At 38.6% G+C, this 14,901-nt stretch overlaps 1 protein-coding gene across 6 annotated transcripts in view; it reads right to left on the bottom strand.

Annotated features, from left to right (window-relative positions):
* Positions 1-14,901, bottom strand: part of unc13a (unc-13 homolog A (C. elegans)) — a 79,142-nt gene that overhangs the window by 29,565 nt on the left and 34,676 nt on the right. For all 6 annotated transcript variants that reach the window (XM_028443922.1, XM_028443925.1, XM_028443923.1 and 3 more), the window contains exons 10-19: positions 12,206-13,000; positions 10,701-10,794; positions 9,233-9,279; positions 7,634-7,712; positions 5,931-5,936; positions 5,662-5,736; positions 5,339-5,558; positions 3,273-3,500; positions 2,988-3,129; positions 1,486-1,655 (exon numbers count right to left, since the gene is read on the bottom strand). In XM_028443922.1, the coding sequence (XP_028299723.1) occupies positions 1,486-1,655; positions 2,988-3,129; positions 3,273-3,500; positions 5,339-5,558; positions 5,662-5,736; positions 5,931-5,936; positions 7,634-7,712; positions 9,233-9,279; positions 10,701-10,794; positions 12,206-13,000 (1,856 nt within the window). The remainder of the gene's footprint in view (positions 1-1,485; positions 1,656-2,987; positions 3,130-3,272; positions 3,501-5,338; positions 5,559-5,661; positions 5,737-5,930; positions 5,937-7,633; positions 7,713-9,232; positions 9,280-10,700; positions 10,795-12,205; positions 13,001-14,901) is intronic.

Here is a 14,901-nt window from a genome sequence, read left to right as displayed (position 1 = left end):
TTTCTGTTAGCATCTCTTATGATAACAGGTCAGTTTTGACACACGTCTTAAATCAGCTGTTAAATACACTAAAAATATTATCTATCATCTAATTCCTTTTTCATCTCTTGGTTACATTCTTAGACTTCCTGATCAATTAAAATAATGATATTTATATTTTTGGTGTGGGCGTCTGAGCCTTTTTTCTGTCAGGTTTAATTTTTTTTTAATATTTCCAGGTAGTGGGAAAACGTGTTATGAAACATTAACTACATATGTGTAACCATAGAACTGTAACATGGTTCCCCAGCTTTGCATTTAATTACTTTGTAAATGACAGTTTTTATAGAATGTTCAATTCCAATTACAGTCAATTATCTGAACTCAATTACAATCCAATTCCAATTGGAACAGCAAAATATTTTTCCAATTACGATTACAATTATAATTACATCATCATTGTAATTAATGATCAATTACGCAATTACAATTATAATTTTTTTCTTTTTTTTTCAGGCATGTGACTAATACATTTTGTTCAATCACATACATATCAAATATTCCTATATGTACACACAGATCAATAAATACTGTATATACACCATTTGATGTTAATAAATAAAATACATTATATATTGTGAAAATATAGTTATACAAAAAAATGTATTAACTATGTTTAATTAGACCCACACATACTAATCTACATACATACATATCTCATATATCTGATTAGCATGCCTGAAAAGGGGTAGGAAGAAGTAAATTTATGAAATTCTACCCCTTCTCCAATATTTAATAGTTATATATTATAATTGTCTTTCTGTATTAAAAATAGTATCATATATGTAAATATAACAGTAAGACTGTTATCTAATATACCTATAATAGACTTATATAAAGATACATATGTATGTATACAATGTGTACAAGGGCGACCGTGGCTTAGGTGGTAGTGGGTCGTCTTCTGATCGAGAGGTTGGGGGTTCGATCCCAGTACCTGACTATGTGTCGAAGTGTCCTTGGGCAAGACACTGAACCCTAAGTTGCTCCCAGTGGTCGACTAGTGCCTTGCATGGCAGTCCTGTCCCACTGGTGTGTGAATGTGAGAGTGAATGGGTGAATGAGCTGATGTGTAAAGCGCTTTGAGACTGCTTCAGTGTGGGGATAAAGCGCTATATAAATCAAGTCCATTTAGTCTATTTACAATATTCACACATATACATATTTATCAAATATATAGACACACACATATATAACACAAAATGTCAAGTTTGCATTCACATACATTCATTCACACAGTGCTCCCCATCCCAATAGGCCTGTAAACACCCAAAACCTATATATAAAATACCCCAACCCTACTGTAAGGCAAGGGGGAGGTTTATGGCTGTAGTGAGAAAGTAGATAGTTAAAGTTTAAATATAACATGTTTGAAATCTTAAGAAATGAAGCAGTTTTTAAGCATAAGAGGAAAGGAATTTCAGAGGAAACAATAAATGTACTGACCTAGATTGTACCAGACATCCATCTCTCCGCTCAGGGTGCGGACTTCAATAATGGTTTGTCCGAGGAAGTCATCGGACTCGCGCTTGAACTTCTGCTTCACTCGTGACTTGATGTCGTCGTCCTCGTCCCACACACGCACCTTTATGCGGTCCGAAGAGTTGTGGCATTCGCTAGATGAAGAGAACCAGAGAAGTCAGTGTCCAAAGGGCTATTAGCCATGCTAATGTTGTTGAAAAATAACATGTCCATATCTTAAATCTGGGCTGGGTAGACTGTCCATGTTTGGTTTTTTTTTGGGTTTTTTTTATGTTATTTTGAAGAATGTCACGATGATGGCATGATTTGGTTTTGATATTAGAACTGGTATGAATTGTCTTGTTTTGTTATTGTTTATTTCATAATTTATATTTACCTGGGTTGAAAAAGGTTATACCTAGAGTCAGTAAGTATGCCCAGAGTTTGTCAAATTCCTTTTCTAAAAAATATTGTCCCGTATCGTCATTGTGAACCTAGTATTGTATTATGTTCTGTCTTGTGTGCGTTGTGTATTGTCCCAACTTGTAATACATTCAGGGGCGGATTCATTAAGATCTGAAATAAAGGGTGGTAATTCAGTTGCTTCCCTAAATCCTTTAGTGACTCAGTGTTTTAACCTGCTCCAAGGAATTCAGATTGCAGCAATAATTAGTGCACGTTCAGAACTGGTGCAGACCACCCTTATTAAAAATGAAAATGGAGGGTGAAAATGAGTGTGCGGAAGCAAAAATAAATATGTAATGAAGCAGAATTGGAGGTGTTAGTAGAGGAAACGTATAAAAAAAAATGGATGAGTTACAGCAGAGATATAGATAGATAAATATTCATAGAAATGTGCGTGGATGTGACTGTGTGTGTGAGACAGTGACTCGAGGAGAGATTTCGAGCTTTTTTCACACACACACACACGCACACATGCACACACACACACACACACTCTATTTTGGCGATATAGAAAATTACAATATTGCCTTTATCGATATATATATTTCTTATAGCTTATTTTGTTTTAAAATTTTTGTTTTAGGAGACGCTGCTTTCGCTACTTCTCAGAACAACATGAAGAGCTCAGTTAGATGGATACCTAACCCTAAACATGACACACTAAAGAACTCACTCACACGCACTGTCCTAATGGAGAAGATGCCGAAAGTGGCACATCTTGTGCAGCTGTTTGATAAAAAATGTGTTAGTGTGGCATTTTGTGTCGGAAAAATTTACCCTGAATTCTCTTTCTGGTCAGACTTTATTTGAATTAAAATGATTGAGATATATATATCGTATATAACGCCATTTTGAGAAAAGATTTGGGCCATATCTCCCAGCCCTATATCAATCAACTACTGTATTTCATCATTTTTTAATCAAATGTTTATGCAAAATCAATACACCCTTTAATAATATTTACCAAAGCAATTCAAGAGATTTAATGTATATTTCTCCCTAAACTACTGTATGTGACTTACAAATTGAACGTCTCCTCCCAGACTGGATTCAGGTTGCCGTAGATAGTTTTGGTCCTCTTTTTTGTCTTTCCTACCTGGACGGTTACGTAGGGGTCACTTGAACCGGTTTTATCCTTTGCTTGTAGACCCTGAGCACACAGAACTATGGAAAAGGACAAAACAGCTGGGTCAGGCTGTGTGTGAAGGACCAGCATGTGTATGTGTGTGTGTGTGTGTATGCGTGTATGTGTGCACACACACAATCAACAGACCGACATAGTGCTGCTTTATTGACTTCTCCCTCACCTGTGATGCTGATCTTGGCCGACCATTTAGATGTACCATCGAGCACGCTCTGTTTAATCTGTTTCATTTGGGTAACGTGTGTGGCCTTGGCGACGGCAAACACTTCCTGAATGAGCTCAAAGATCTCAGGTTTGTTCCTCTCACGAATCTTCATGCGGTCCTTGAGAACCATGATAATGTTTTGGGTTCGGTCTTCGGCTCCATGTTTGGAGCTTTTTTCTGCAGCCCCTGGAAAGTAAAAGTATAAAGTAAAAGTAAAATAACTGATTGATGAATTAATCAAATCACATGGTTTTTCTTTTAAAATGTAACAGTTCAAATATGTTTATTAACAACACTTTTGCATCTTTTGATCAATTGACATCAAAATATCAATATTCCAAGGTCACATTTCTTCAGATATCTTCAGATTCATAATTTTGTATCAACATTTATCTCCTCTTTTCCATCCACACCGACCAGCTCTCACCTAGACTCGATTTTGAAACTGAACCCATCTTCTAAAGGGTCGATTGGACTTGTTTATTATTTAATTAACACTCACGACTTGAAACCTTTGATCAGGTTGAAAAACTGTTGGGAGGAAGAATTGGGGTTAGGACTTTCTGAGAGAATCTGGGAAGAAGCTATGCGAAATATACACTCTTCTTCCATTTGTTTAAGACACGCCATGATCCAATTCAAGGTTATGCATCGCCTCCACTGGTCCAAAATCAAACTATCTAAAATGTTTCCTGGTATTGATCCCTTTGTGTGACCGTTGTAGGCAAGCACCAGGCACTCTTACACACATGTTTTGGTCCTGCCCAAAACTGGATGGGTTTTGGTAACTGATATTTTCAACATTTACAGATGTCTTAAAAAAACGTCATTAAAACCCACTCCCATAACAGCAATATTTGGGGTCAAACCACCTGACTGGCATCTCAGTCGTCGGGCCAAAACTATGGTTGCTTTTGGTTCTCTTTTAGCTTGTCGACTGATATTGTTTAAATGGAAGGACAAACATCCTCTGAGTATTAAATCATGGGTAAATGATATTATTAATTTCTTAAAATATGAGAAAATACGATACACCACAAGAGGCAGTGCCCAGAAATGTTATACTATCTGGAAACCTTTTCTCACTTACATAGAAAAAATGGAAGCTAAGGATACCGTAAATTAGAGCACATACAATCTAGGGATCGACCGATATGGATTTTTTTAGGGCCAATGCCTTTACCAATTTTTTCCATCAGCCTTAGTCGATGACCGATACGGACTGCCGATTTTCTTGAGCCAATATTTGGAGCCGATAATAATTTTGCTCCCTCAATCATAAAAATGACACAATGATGATAATAAATGGTATGAGTTTAAAAAAGGAACATTTATTGAAATTAACAAAGGTGAGGTAGAACGAAAACAAGCAAAACATATTTGACAAATATTAAAAACAGGTGAACAAGAACAAGAACAAGTAAAGAATATTTTTGCTCTCTGTAAATAATGCGGATAGGCGAATGCAGCAGCCCACATCGGACGATGCCGATATACATAAAAAACACAAAAATCAGCCGATAATATCGGCCGGCCACTGTATCGGTCTATCACTAATACAAACGCTTAGGCATGCAAGTTGTAGACCGTGGTGGCCTAGTGGTTAAAGACAGCCAGCTTGTAATCGGAGAGTCGCTAGTTTGAATCTCACCTGGGCCATTACTGTGGGATGGGTCAAATGCAGAGAACTAATTTTGTACATGTTAAATCATATATGATGATAAATAAAGGCGAAAGCCCGAGTTCTTCTTCTTTATACACAAACACTCGTGTGCACACAGTGACATCAATCGCATGACGCAATGAATCGATAATGAAATTTGTTGCCAACGCTTTTAATAGTCGATTTTTATTGATTCGTTGTTGCAGGATTATCATTTATAGAAATGAATCCTTTTTCAATATTTTACGTTTAACTGAACATTGTTTCTCTCACGTCAGACTAGTGTTCTCTGACACAGTGGTTAAAAGAGCTTTACTGAGGACAAAAGTGCATTCAATAGTGTTAGTTGTCTTGGTCTTACTTTGCAGACAGTCAGCATTGAGCAGATCCTGGCACTTCTCGTGACATTTCACTCCACACTCAGTGCAGCGCATGCCCTGACGAGCAATACCCCACAGCAGCCCCTCACACTCGTAGCAGTATGTTGGCGTGGTTGCTGTCCAAACCTCAAAGTTGTGCGGGGTGGTACAGGAGATGGGATATATGAGGGCCTGGAGCGTCTTCTTATAGACGTGGCTCTTCTGCACAAGTAGAGAGAGTTATAGAGAGTTACTAGTTAATGTTTGGATTGTGCAGACACAGTCGGGACTAAGATTCCAATCAATGATGTCAAGAAGGACTTGCCAGTTCTTCGTTGTGCAAGGTGCTGGACGTCAGGGCGGAGGTGATCCCTGCCTTCCTGGAATTCTGGACCAATGACTAAATAACGCCAAAAAAATTAGTCAGTTCTTCAAAACATAAAACAACCTTAGGGTAGTTTATGAAGTTGGGGTATCGGTAAAATGTGGTTTTTGTTGTAAACACAAACATTTGACAACTACAATGATTGGATATCATGACTCATTTGTTCACTTAGGAAAATCTGTATTGACCCATAACCTTATGTTACTCACCATCGCCTGAAGCAATGAAGAGATGTTGAAGAGGAAAACACATAAATCAGTTAGAGATGGGAAGAAAACAAGGGGAGAATACAGTAAAAGTTAAAAAAAAATGCATTTATGTTTATACAGTCAAAAATTCACTGTTTTTATTATTTCAACATGCTCTGCTAAGAACTTGAGTTTGTATGAACTTTCAATGCACTAAACATGTTCGTAACTCTTAAATGTTACGTGTTTTTTTATTATCAATGTGTTCTCTTGTAAATCAGACCTTGTTGTCTCAATCACTAAATAAATAAATAAACAGTTGTTATGAGGATGAAAACATCTGTAATAAATGCTTGAGGACAATCCAAGATAGATATTTGCTACTGACTGAAGGAGAGATTTGAAATGAAACAGAATTTAGTGTCATTCAGCAAGTCTGCCTTTGTCAGCTTGACACTCATATCAGCAAAAGCTAAGTGTGTTTCAGAAAATATGACTTTGCTTTGTGAGGTTTACTCTGTAAGTCCCTCATATACAGTTTAAGTATTATTATATTTAACTGACTTTTTCTCGTACAAGTTTGTAAAAGATGCTAATATCCTTCTGTACATACATACAATAATAACAAACAACACATCAAACTGAAGGGTAGTTAATCGTACTGCTATTGCAACAAAGAGATGTCGGTGTACTTCTTATTAAATATGTAAATATACTATATGTAGTTGAAGTTACATGTGACCAATTACAGATTAAGGCAGAATCCACACATGATATATAGTTTTAGTGCAAAATAACTAATATTAAAGGTGCAGTCTTCAACTTTTATAAAAGTGACTTTGAGTCCCCCTCTGCTGCGCCTGCAGCCTTTGGCAGATTGCCAGAATGCACCGAGACCAAGCAAAAAGAACCAATCAGAGCCAGGATTGTGTTTGATGGACTGTCTGACAGCTGTTGCTCAGAGTCCCCCTGGAGCGCCGTCTTTTTAACAGTGTATGGTCTGGAGGAGTAGAAGATGGAATTGGTTTTTGTTATGTTTGATTTGTAATTGTTACACGAGAACTCTGTAGTGCATGTGCTGTTTGTGTGTGCGCAGCAGCCTCTGTGTGGGCTGCTGTAAGTGACACTTTGTTGTTGCTGCTGCTGAGGTGTGTGCACATTGAGAGAGAGAAGCGCTGCAATAATATGTTTTTAACAGAGCATGTTATATTACTGTAATATTGCTGTCGGACTAACGTTAGCTTGTTAGCTCCTCTGAGGGAGGGACTTTGGAAAGTTTGGAGGCAGGGCAAGAGAGCAGCGGGGAGGGAGGGGGAGAGAGGGGCACCTTTAAGTAATAATATAGTATATTTGTATTATACCTTTTTGCCATGTTACATTCTGCAAGAGAAAAAGAACTAATATTTCATAGGATGGTAAAGCAGGGGTGAAAAGGGCCTGTGATATGACCACATCTTGCTCACAGCAAAGTCAGTAGAAGGAAACCTTTGGCCTCACCAGTGGCCCATTAGCCCTGCAGCTAAGCCTGTCATGTAGTAGAAAAATTAATTACTCAGGAATGACAAAGCAATCTAAGGTATATACAGTGTGTGGTGCTTTAGAAGCTGAGGGACTTTATGAAAGTAACAGGCAAATCCAGATTCCTAATTTAGATTTGTGACGATGTGACAGAGACAAGGGAGAGACAGTCCAGACATTACATGGAGATTGGTTCAGAAACTCACCAGATCTCTGACCAGAGGCATTGCTTTTCTCTTCCTGAGGTCTGGCATGCTGTCAATGCTATACAGAGCACCGCCCATCCTGAGGAAAAACATACGTGGTTAGCGTTCATTTCTCAGCAACTGCTGTCAACTAGAGTCAGGAGGACACTGAATTCATTACAGAAGCATTAATTTACACCAGTGCCTCTCAACTCATTGGGTCCATTTTCCACCTCTTTAAAAAAAGCCGTGGCCCAAACAGTTACAAAAATATATGTTGCAGACCAAAAGAATATATCATTATTGTTTTACTAAAACATATTCTTTTGAAGAAAAGAAAATGAATCCAGAAGTTTAAAACAAATCAATGAAAAGCCTAATTTTAAAGAGCAGAAATTGTCAGGAATTAGGAACTAAATACAATAAAAGTTCCCAATTGCTGCCTTCTATCGTTAGAAGTAATTTTATATTCATACATATACTGTATGTATGAATATACTGTATACAGTATACAGTATATGCTTTTATTCCCCTTTTAGTCATTGAAAATGCGTATGACCTCCTGAAAACTAGTCTGTGACCACATTTTGGATCCCGACCCATCAATTGAAAACCTCTGATTTAGAGCATGCGGGTGAAACGTAGCTGAGGAGATCCATATATATACATATATACTGTATATATATCCCCAAACCAAATAACAACAGTTAATTAATTCACAGTTAATTCACAGAGACTGGGGTTTGATGGAAAACACATGGTCACCATTTTCAGAGAAATTCACTTACCAACAGGTTTAAATAATAAATCAATTAAAAACATTTATTTATTTCATAAATTAATAAATAAATCAAATCAAGTGAATAAGAATAAGTATCCCACTTTGGTCTTTACATCATTGAATGAATGGGATGGATAATCCTCACGTAATATTTACTTTTCATGTGGTTACTTATATTTAGGGCTGCGAAGTGGTGCGTGGGTGCACATGCACAACCAATAAATATTGAATGTGCATCTGATCAAACGTTAAAAAGTGGATTAGACTATAAAAAGAATGAGGAGCCACTTGGGAGACTAAACTCCAATCATTAGGAGTATAGTATATACTACAGTATATACTTTTAGAACATCATCAAAATGTCAAAGTAGCTCCATTAAGCATTACGTTGTTGTTTCTACCTCCAAAGAATCACCAGACTCAGCATGGACCACGACAGTGAATTGCGCTTTAAATCTGAATGACAAACACACACAAACGCAGAATAAAAGTAACTGTTCGGACCTAAAAAGCTGTCATTTGTTTGTTTGTTTATAGATATTTTTCAGTTTATATCATTTCATTAGAAAACGACATTTTGTAAGGCTTTATAAAAATAAAAAGCCACTCAGTTGTGCTGCCTCCATTCATTTTTCAGTTTAAATTTAGTTTATATTGTTGTGCACTTTTTGGTGGTACACAATAACACAGTATTGAATTGCTTTGTGACCATATAATGGCTTCTTTAGCGTTGGTCCCTAGTCAGATCGAGAGCGTTTTATAAGCTCTGGCTTTTCTGCTGGCCAGAAAGCTATAGATTTTTTTATAGCCTCAGAGGTATCAACTTCAGGGTTACTTACCCTGCTGATAGAAGCAACGAGGCGATGCCAACACTTTCTCCTCGGGCCTGTAGAGAGAAGAAGGGAAAAAAGCCAGCACATACATGCGTCATTTATTGATATCATTGGCTGGACACCGGAGGTTTACACTGTTTACATGATTATATTGCAGTGGTTTTAATTGATCTCCGTATCAAGATCTTTGAAATCAACAAACTCAATATCTTGTTTCTTTGCAGTAAGCTCAAATACATGGAGATATTTGTAAGATATGTGGTACAACACAGTAAAAAATAAAAGGTTGACTTCACTTAAAAAAAAGTACTTACAAAACAAATTTATGTTGACCATTAGTAAATATAACTTATAAGTTAATCAAATGTAATTATCTATGTCAACATAAATTCTTATTTTTTTTTAAGAAAATGAAACTTAATATACTTTACAGTGTAGATTAAAGTATCCATCCATCCCATCCATCCATCTTCATACCCGCTTATTCCCGTTTATCAGGGTCGCGGGGGTCTGCCGGTGCCAATCTCCGGCTCTCATAGGGCGCTCTGGCAGGGGTATACCCTGGACAGGGCGCCAGTCCATCACAGGGCAACACAGACAGACAACCACTCACTCACTCATTCACTCCTATGGGCAATTTAGAGACTCCAATCAACCTTACAGTCATGTTTGTGGATTGTGGGAGGAAGCCGGAGTACAGATTAGAGTATGTCATATTCAAAAGTAAATAAAGTTGTTCAAGATCTAGATACGGTTTGTGGAAAAAGCAAAGCTCATCATTCTTATTGATAGAATGCATATGTCTACATTAGCAGTAAACGTTCTGTGCTCAGCCATCCTGAGAAAACATTACAGCCAATGCTTGAAATGTATGTATATATAAAATAATGGTTCTTCAAATTCTATCCACGCTATTACTATGAGGCATGTTCATTGTCTGCTTTCCAGTTTAATGAACGCCACCCACAATATTAACGTCACAGAGATGTACTGTACACTATTTGTCTTGCCTGAATGATACAATGGAGAAACTTTGCAGACTTTCAAAAATGCGTCTTGGCTTTAAAGTGGAACATCTCACACAACATAGGCCAAATGGTTAACACACAGATGACCACACCCACCTGAGAGTCTGCTCCAGCCATGGGTAATCAGAACTGAACACATGCAAATCGCTACGAGGAGGGCAAACAACTGAAAAGAAAGTCATCACATGGCAAAAACAATACACTGTCACCAGAAACTATAAGAAAAACACAAAACGCTGAAATCCACAGCTGACCAAAAACAGGACACACACGCACACAGGAAAACAAAAAAGCTAGAAATAATCAGTAAAACACATGGGATTGATAAAATTAAACAGCAGAGCAGCAACTGAGGAAACATTAATAACCAACACGTTAATTACTTGACATGAATAGACAGGAAATACACATAAACACACACTCACACACACACAAGCAGGCTGTACCTCTTGTAGCTGCAGCCGTACTCTGCTGTAGAGTCGAAACCAGTTGGCCTTAGCCCTGGCATGGCCCGGCTCCAAGATTTCCCTCTTTGGGAAGCTGAGACAAGGGAATAAGAAAGAAATGTGACTGTTTTTTGCTTTTTTAGTAAAGTAGCATAATGTAGTCACTATGTGTAAAATGACCAATAATCGTAACCAGTCTGCGAAAGCCAGGGTTGGGGTTTATTATAATTGTAATTACGTCATTGATAATTCATTACAATTACAATGAATTATAAAAGTATTGGTACTGAATTGTAACTGAGTTCAGAAAATTGACTTTGTATTGTAATTGGCATGAAAGTTATATAAAAACTGTTATTAACAACTGAATTGAATGCAAAACTAGCTGATTTAAGCAGAACTAAGTAACTTGTGCTTAGTGCTCCCCCTAAAGGTCCCTTTTGGTCATGTCACTGTCATAATCACTCCACCCCCTGCTGCCTGCCCCACCCCACAGCTACATGCGCACCTTTGCTCTCCAAAGACGTTAGCAACCTATCACTGAAAAATCCTAATACAACAGTGACACTAAGGGTGCTTTCACACATATAGTCCCATGTGACCATGTGAACAGTATGAGGAAGAGAGACAAGTAAAATTAATGAATGATGTGGGAGTAATACGGAAGGGAGTGTGGAAATGTGTGTGATGTGATTGTTTGTGTGCTGACAAAGCGGCTCTGAAAATGGATAGATAGATGGATAGATGGATAGATAGATATTTGTGTGTGTGCTGCCTGATGGAGCGCTGGGTTGCGCGTGTGTGCGTGCCTGTTGCCGCGACGACAGTGTGTGTGATTGCTGTGTGTTGCTGCTGAGATGTCACTACATGGAGCTGCTTCGTTCCTCGGCCAAAGGTCTTCTCTGCCTTTTTTTGCTAGCTCCGCCACAATGTAAGTTTGAGAAAAGTGAATTTTTAGACAACCGTGTGCAGCCACGGGGCTGGTCATAATCTAGCATTAGTTTGTATTGGGTTGCCGTAAAGCAGTACGTCTTGCCACCAAGTCGGAGGCAGGAGAGTTGCAAGTGCAGTTTTCTGGCCAGAGACAGCATGAAAGACCCCCAATCACACCGTAAACACTTGTATTACCCTCACAGGGACTACGAGAAGGATTTATTGAGGTGAAGTTCTGCTTTAATATGTTGGACAAAACTGACATATTATCATAAGAGATGCTAACAGAAAGCTGACAGAAGAGGAAGGTTAACCTTTATGGGGTTATTTAATAAAGGCTCAGTAATTGTGATTAATTGAATTTGAACTTTAGTAATTGAGAACGTCATTGTAATTGACTTTTAGGGGGAAAATAATACTTGTAATTAAAATTTTAAGCTGATAAAATGTTGGTCAACGTAATGGTAATTGAGTTGTAATTGAACATAGATAATTGAAGTCGTAATTGTAATTTAAAAACGTAATTGACCCCAACCCTGGTGGAAGCGTGGAATGAAACAAAACATGTTTACCTTGGAACTGGTGGCTCCTCTGGTTTCTCTTCAGGGGCAGGTGGAGCACTTTCTGCAGCAGGTTGTTCCAGAGGTCGAGGTTCTTCCAGCAGTGTTTCAGATTTGGGCTCAGGTTCAAAAGGCTTTGACTGTTGAGCTGGAACCTGAGATGTAGCTGTGGGTGTAGCTGTGCCTGAAAGGTCTTGCTGTGAAGGTACAAACAGAGGTTTGGTGGAATCTGGAGGAAAAGAGGAGGCTGTGTTGTTCTGTGACACAGGAGGTAGAGCATGATCTGAAGTCGGGGCCAGCAGCTGGTCGTGAGCGGGCTGCTGCTGATGTAGAGATGGCTGCTTCTCCAACGGTGGCCTAGTGGAGGACAGGCCATCTGAGGGGGGCATTAGTGAAGGGGCGGTGCTTGTTGGTGTCGGGGTATATTGAGGCTCCTGGGGCTCTTTAAGTCCGGTTTCCAGTGGATACATATCTTCTTCATAGCGCAACCCGTCCTCATCCTCATAGTGGTACTCCCTTTCCTCTGCATAAGCATCTCCCTCCTCATCATCATAAAGTGCACCCTCCTCCCCTCCATCTTTGAGGTACCCTCCCTCATCGCTGTAGATATCATTGTGCTCGCCGTCCCAGGCCGGAGAGTCCTCTTTTCCATAGCTGACTGAGGAGTGGCAGGAGTGGTAGGAATCGTTCTCATCATAGAACTCTGAACCTCGCAAGCTTTCTCCATCCTCAGGAACAAACTCCTCACTGAGCTGAGAGCTTCCTCGACTCAGCTCACCCGATGAGGCATAGCGACTATCTGTTGGACTGACGGATGGAAAACAAACACCCAGGGTTAGATAAACACATGCAGCCATGTAGGTTCAAAAACACACAGTGGGAGGTTCCTACACTTGCATGATGGGAATTTTAGGTCTAAGATTAGAGACTAGGGTTGGGATCAGGTAGGTCATGGCTAATAATCTGTAGAGCAAATTTTGTTAACACTTTACCTGAGGTTTTATACACAAGGCTGACATTACGCTGTTATTAGCAAGAGAGTGTCATGAAGGCTGTCATTAAGTAGGGCCCTATAAAATCTGTTTTATGTTTTTCCAAATTCTGGGTTTTGCACATTCATTTTTGTTAATTAATTTTTTTTTAGAAATATTAGTTTTTAACTGCTGTGAGGAAACAAAATAAATAGTAATTTAAAAAAGAAAACCATGTTTAAACAAACATGTACTGTAATTTAAAATAATAAGTAAGTACAATTACAATGTAGATGTACTGACATGGATTATTCTGACTGCTCCTTTTTAATTATTCATGTCATATAAAGCTGTATGAGAGCAGCATTCATGTCACCCAATTTCCCCTCAGGGATCAATGGTTAACTGAATCTGAGCAGGTTTATTCTATTAAGTTTTGATCAACTTAATTTAAATTATCCTAATTTAAATTATCCTGATGACATCATTCCAGACCATAATGATTAAACAAAAATAAATGCATCAGTTATTTCACCGCTAGGAGCCAGAATATTTTACGGTATTAGAAACTATATTTATCATTAGCCTACGATGTTTCAGACACTACAATCCCTGGCATCGATGGTCTCGTCCACAACAACAAACAACTTAATCCACGGATCTTCTGTAGCTCTGATGAGATGTTCAAACACTTTGAGCAGGTGAAGCTGCTCATGTTTTCATGGAGCGCCGCTCAGTGCTACACAAGAAACGACACATTAAAGTTAAGTGGGAACTGGTGGCTCCGTATTTAGGATTGAGCTATGAGTAAGTAGCTTTTTGGTCGTTTAGACGGTGTTTAGGGTAGTTTAGATGGTGTTTAGGGTGGTTTAGACGGTGTTTAGGGTAGTTTAGATGGTGTTTAGGGTAGTTTAGATGGTGTTTAGGGTGGTTTAGACGTGTTTAAAGAGGCCAGGATGGGAGGGAGGACAGGCGAAGCACCTAATGAGTGAAACATTATCTGCCTCACGGTGACGGCGTTTCATCTACATTCTGTCAATCTCCGCGTTCAACAGTGGATTCCGTTTTCATTGGTCGATTCAGTGATTCCGTCCACGATTCCGTTAACATGGATTTTATAGGGCCCTAATCAATCTGTCATTAAGTGTCATTCGCCAAATTATGACACTTTTCTCTAAAGTAGGACATCTTTGGGTTAGGTGGAGGGATCAAGTGGGTTAGGTAGTGTTAAGTTTAGCGTTACGACAAAAAATGTAAATAAATGTTTATGGGGCACAGAGAAAGCAGACATTCCGCTGGAAAAACACCAATGTACAAGCAATTACGTTTTCTTTGGTTTATTCTCCGAAATTGGTGATTCCTCATGTCATTTGAGATTCAAGGTAAAAAAACCATTCACCTTCCCGGTGCTTGCCCCTCCTACGTTCCTGCCCCGTTTATGAAGGGTCACCTGGTGCCTACACATCAACTATAGAATTTACCCAGTGCACACTATCAAATAAATAAATCCCATAAAAAGAAATGTTTATCTTAAAATAAAGAGCAACATAATTAACCATTTTAAGGTAAAATATTAAACTATTTAAACCAAGAAAGTAGCTCCAACAGTTAGGGGTTAGGGTAGCGAACTGTTATGATTAGGGTAACGAACGAAACTTAATGATAGTCTGCCCTTCATAATACCTTATTAATGCTAATGCCCAGTGTCATGCCATAATAATGACAATGATATGGCAG

This window comes from Gouania willdenowi, chromosome 4, assembly GCF_900634775.1.
Source record: "Gouania willdenowi chromosome 4, fGouWil2.1, whole genome shotgun sequence".
Taxonomy (NCBI): Eukaryota; Metazoa; Chordata; class Actinopteri; order Blenniiformes; family Gobiesocidae; genus Gouania; species Gouania willdenowi.
Note: the sequence above shows the minus strand (reverse complement) of the source record. Positions and strands in the feature narration are given on the sequence as shown.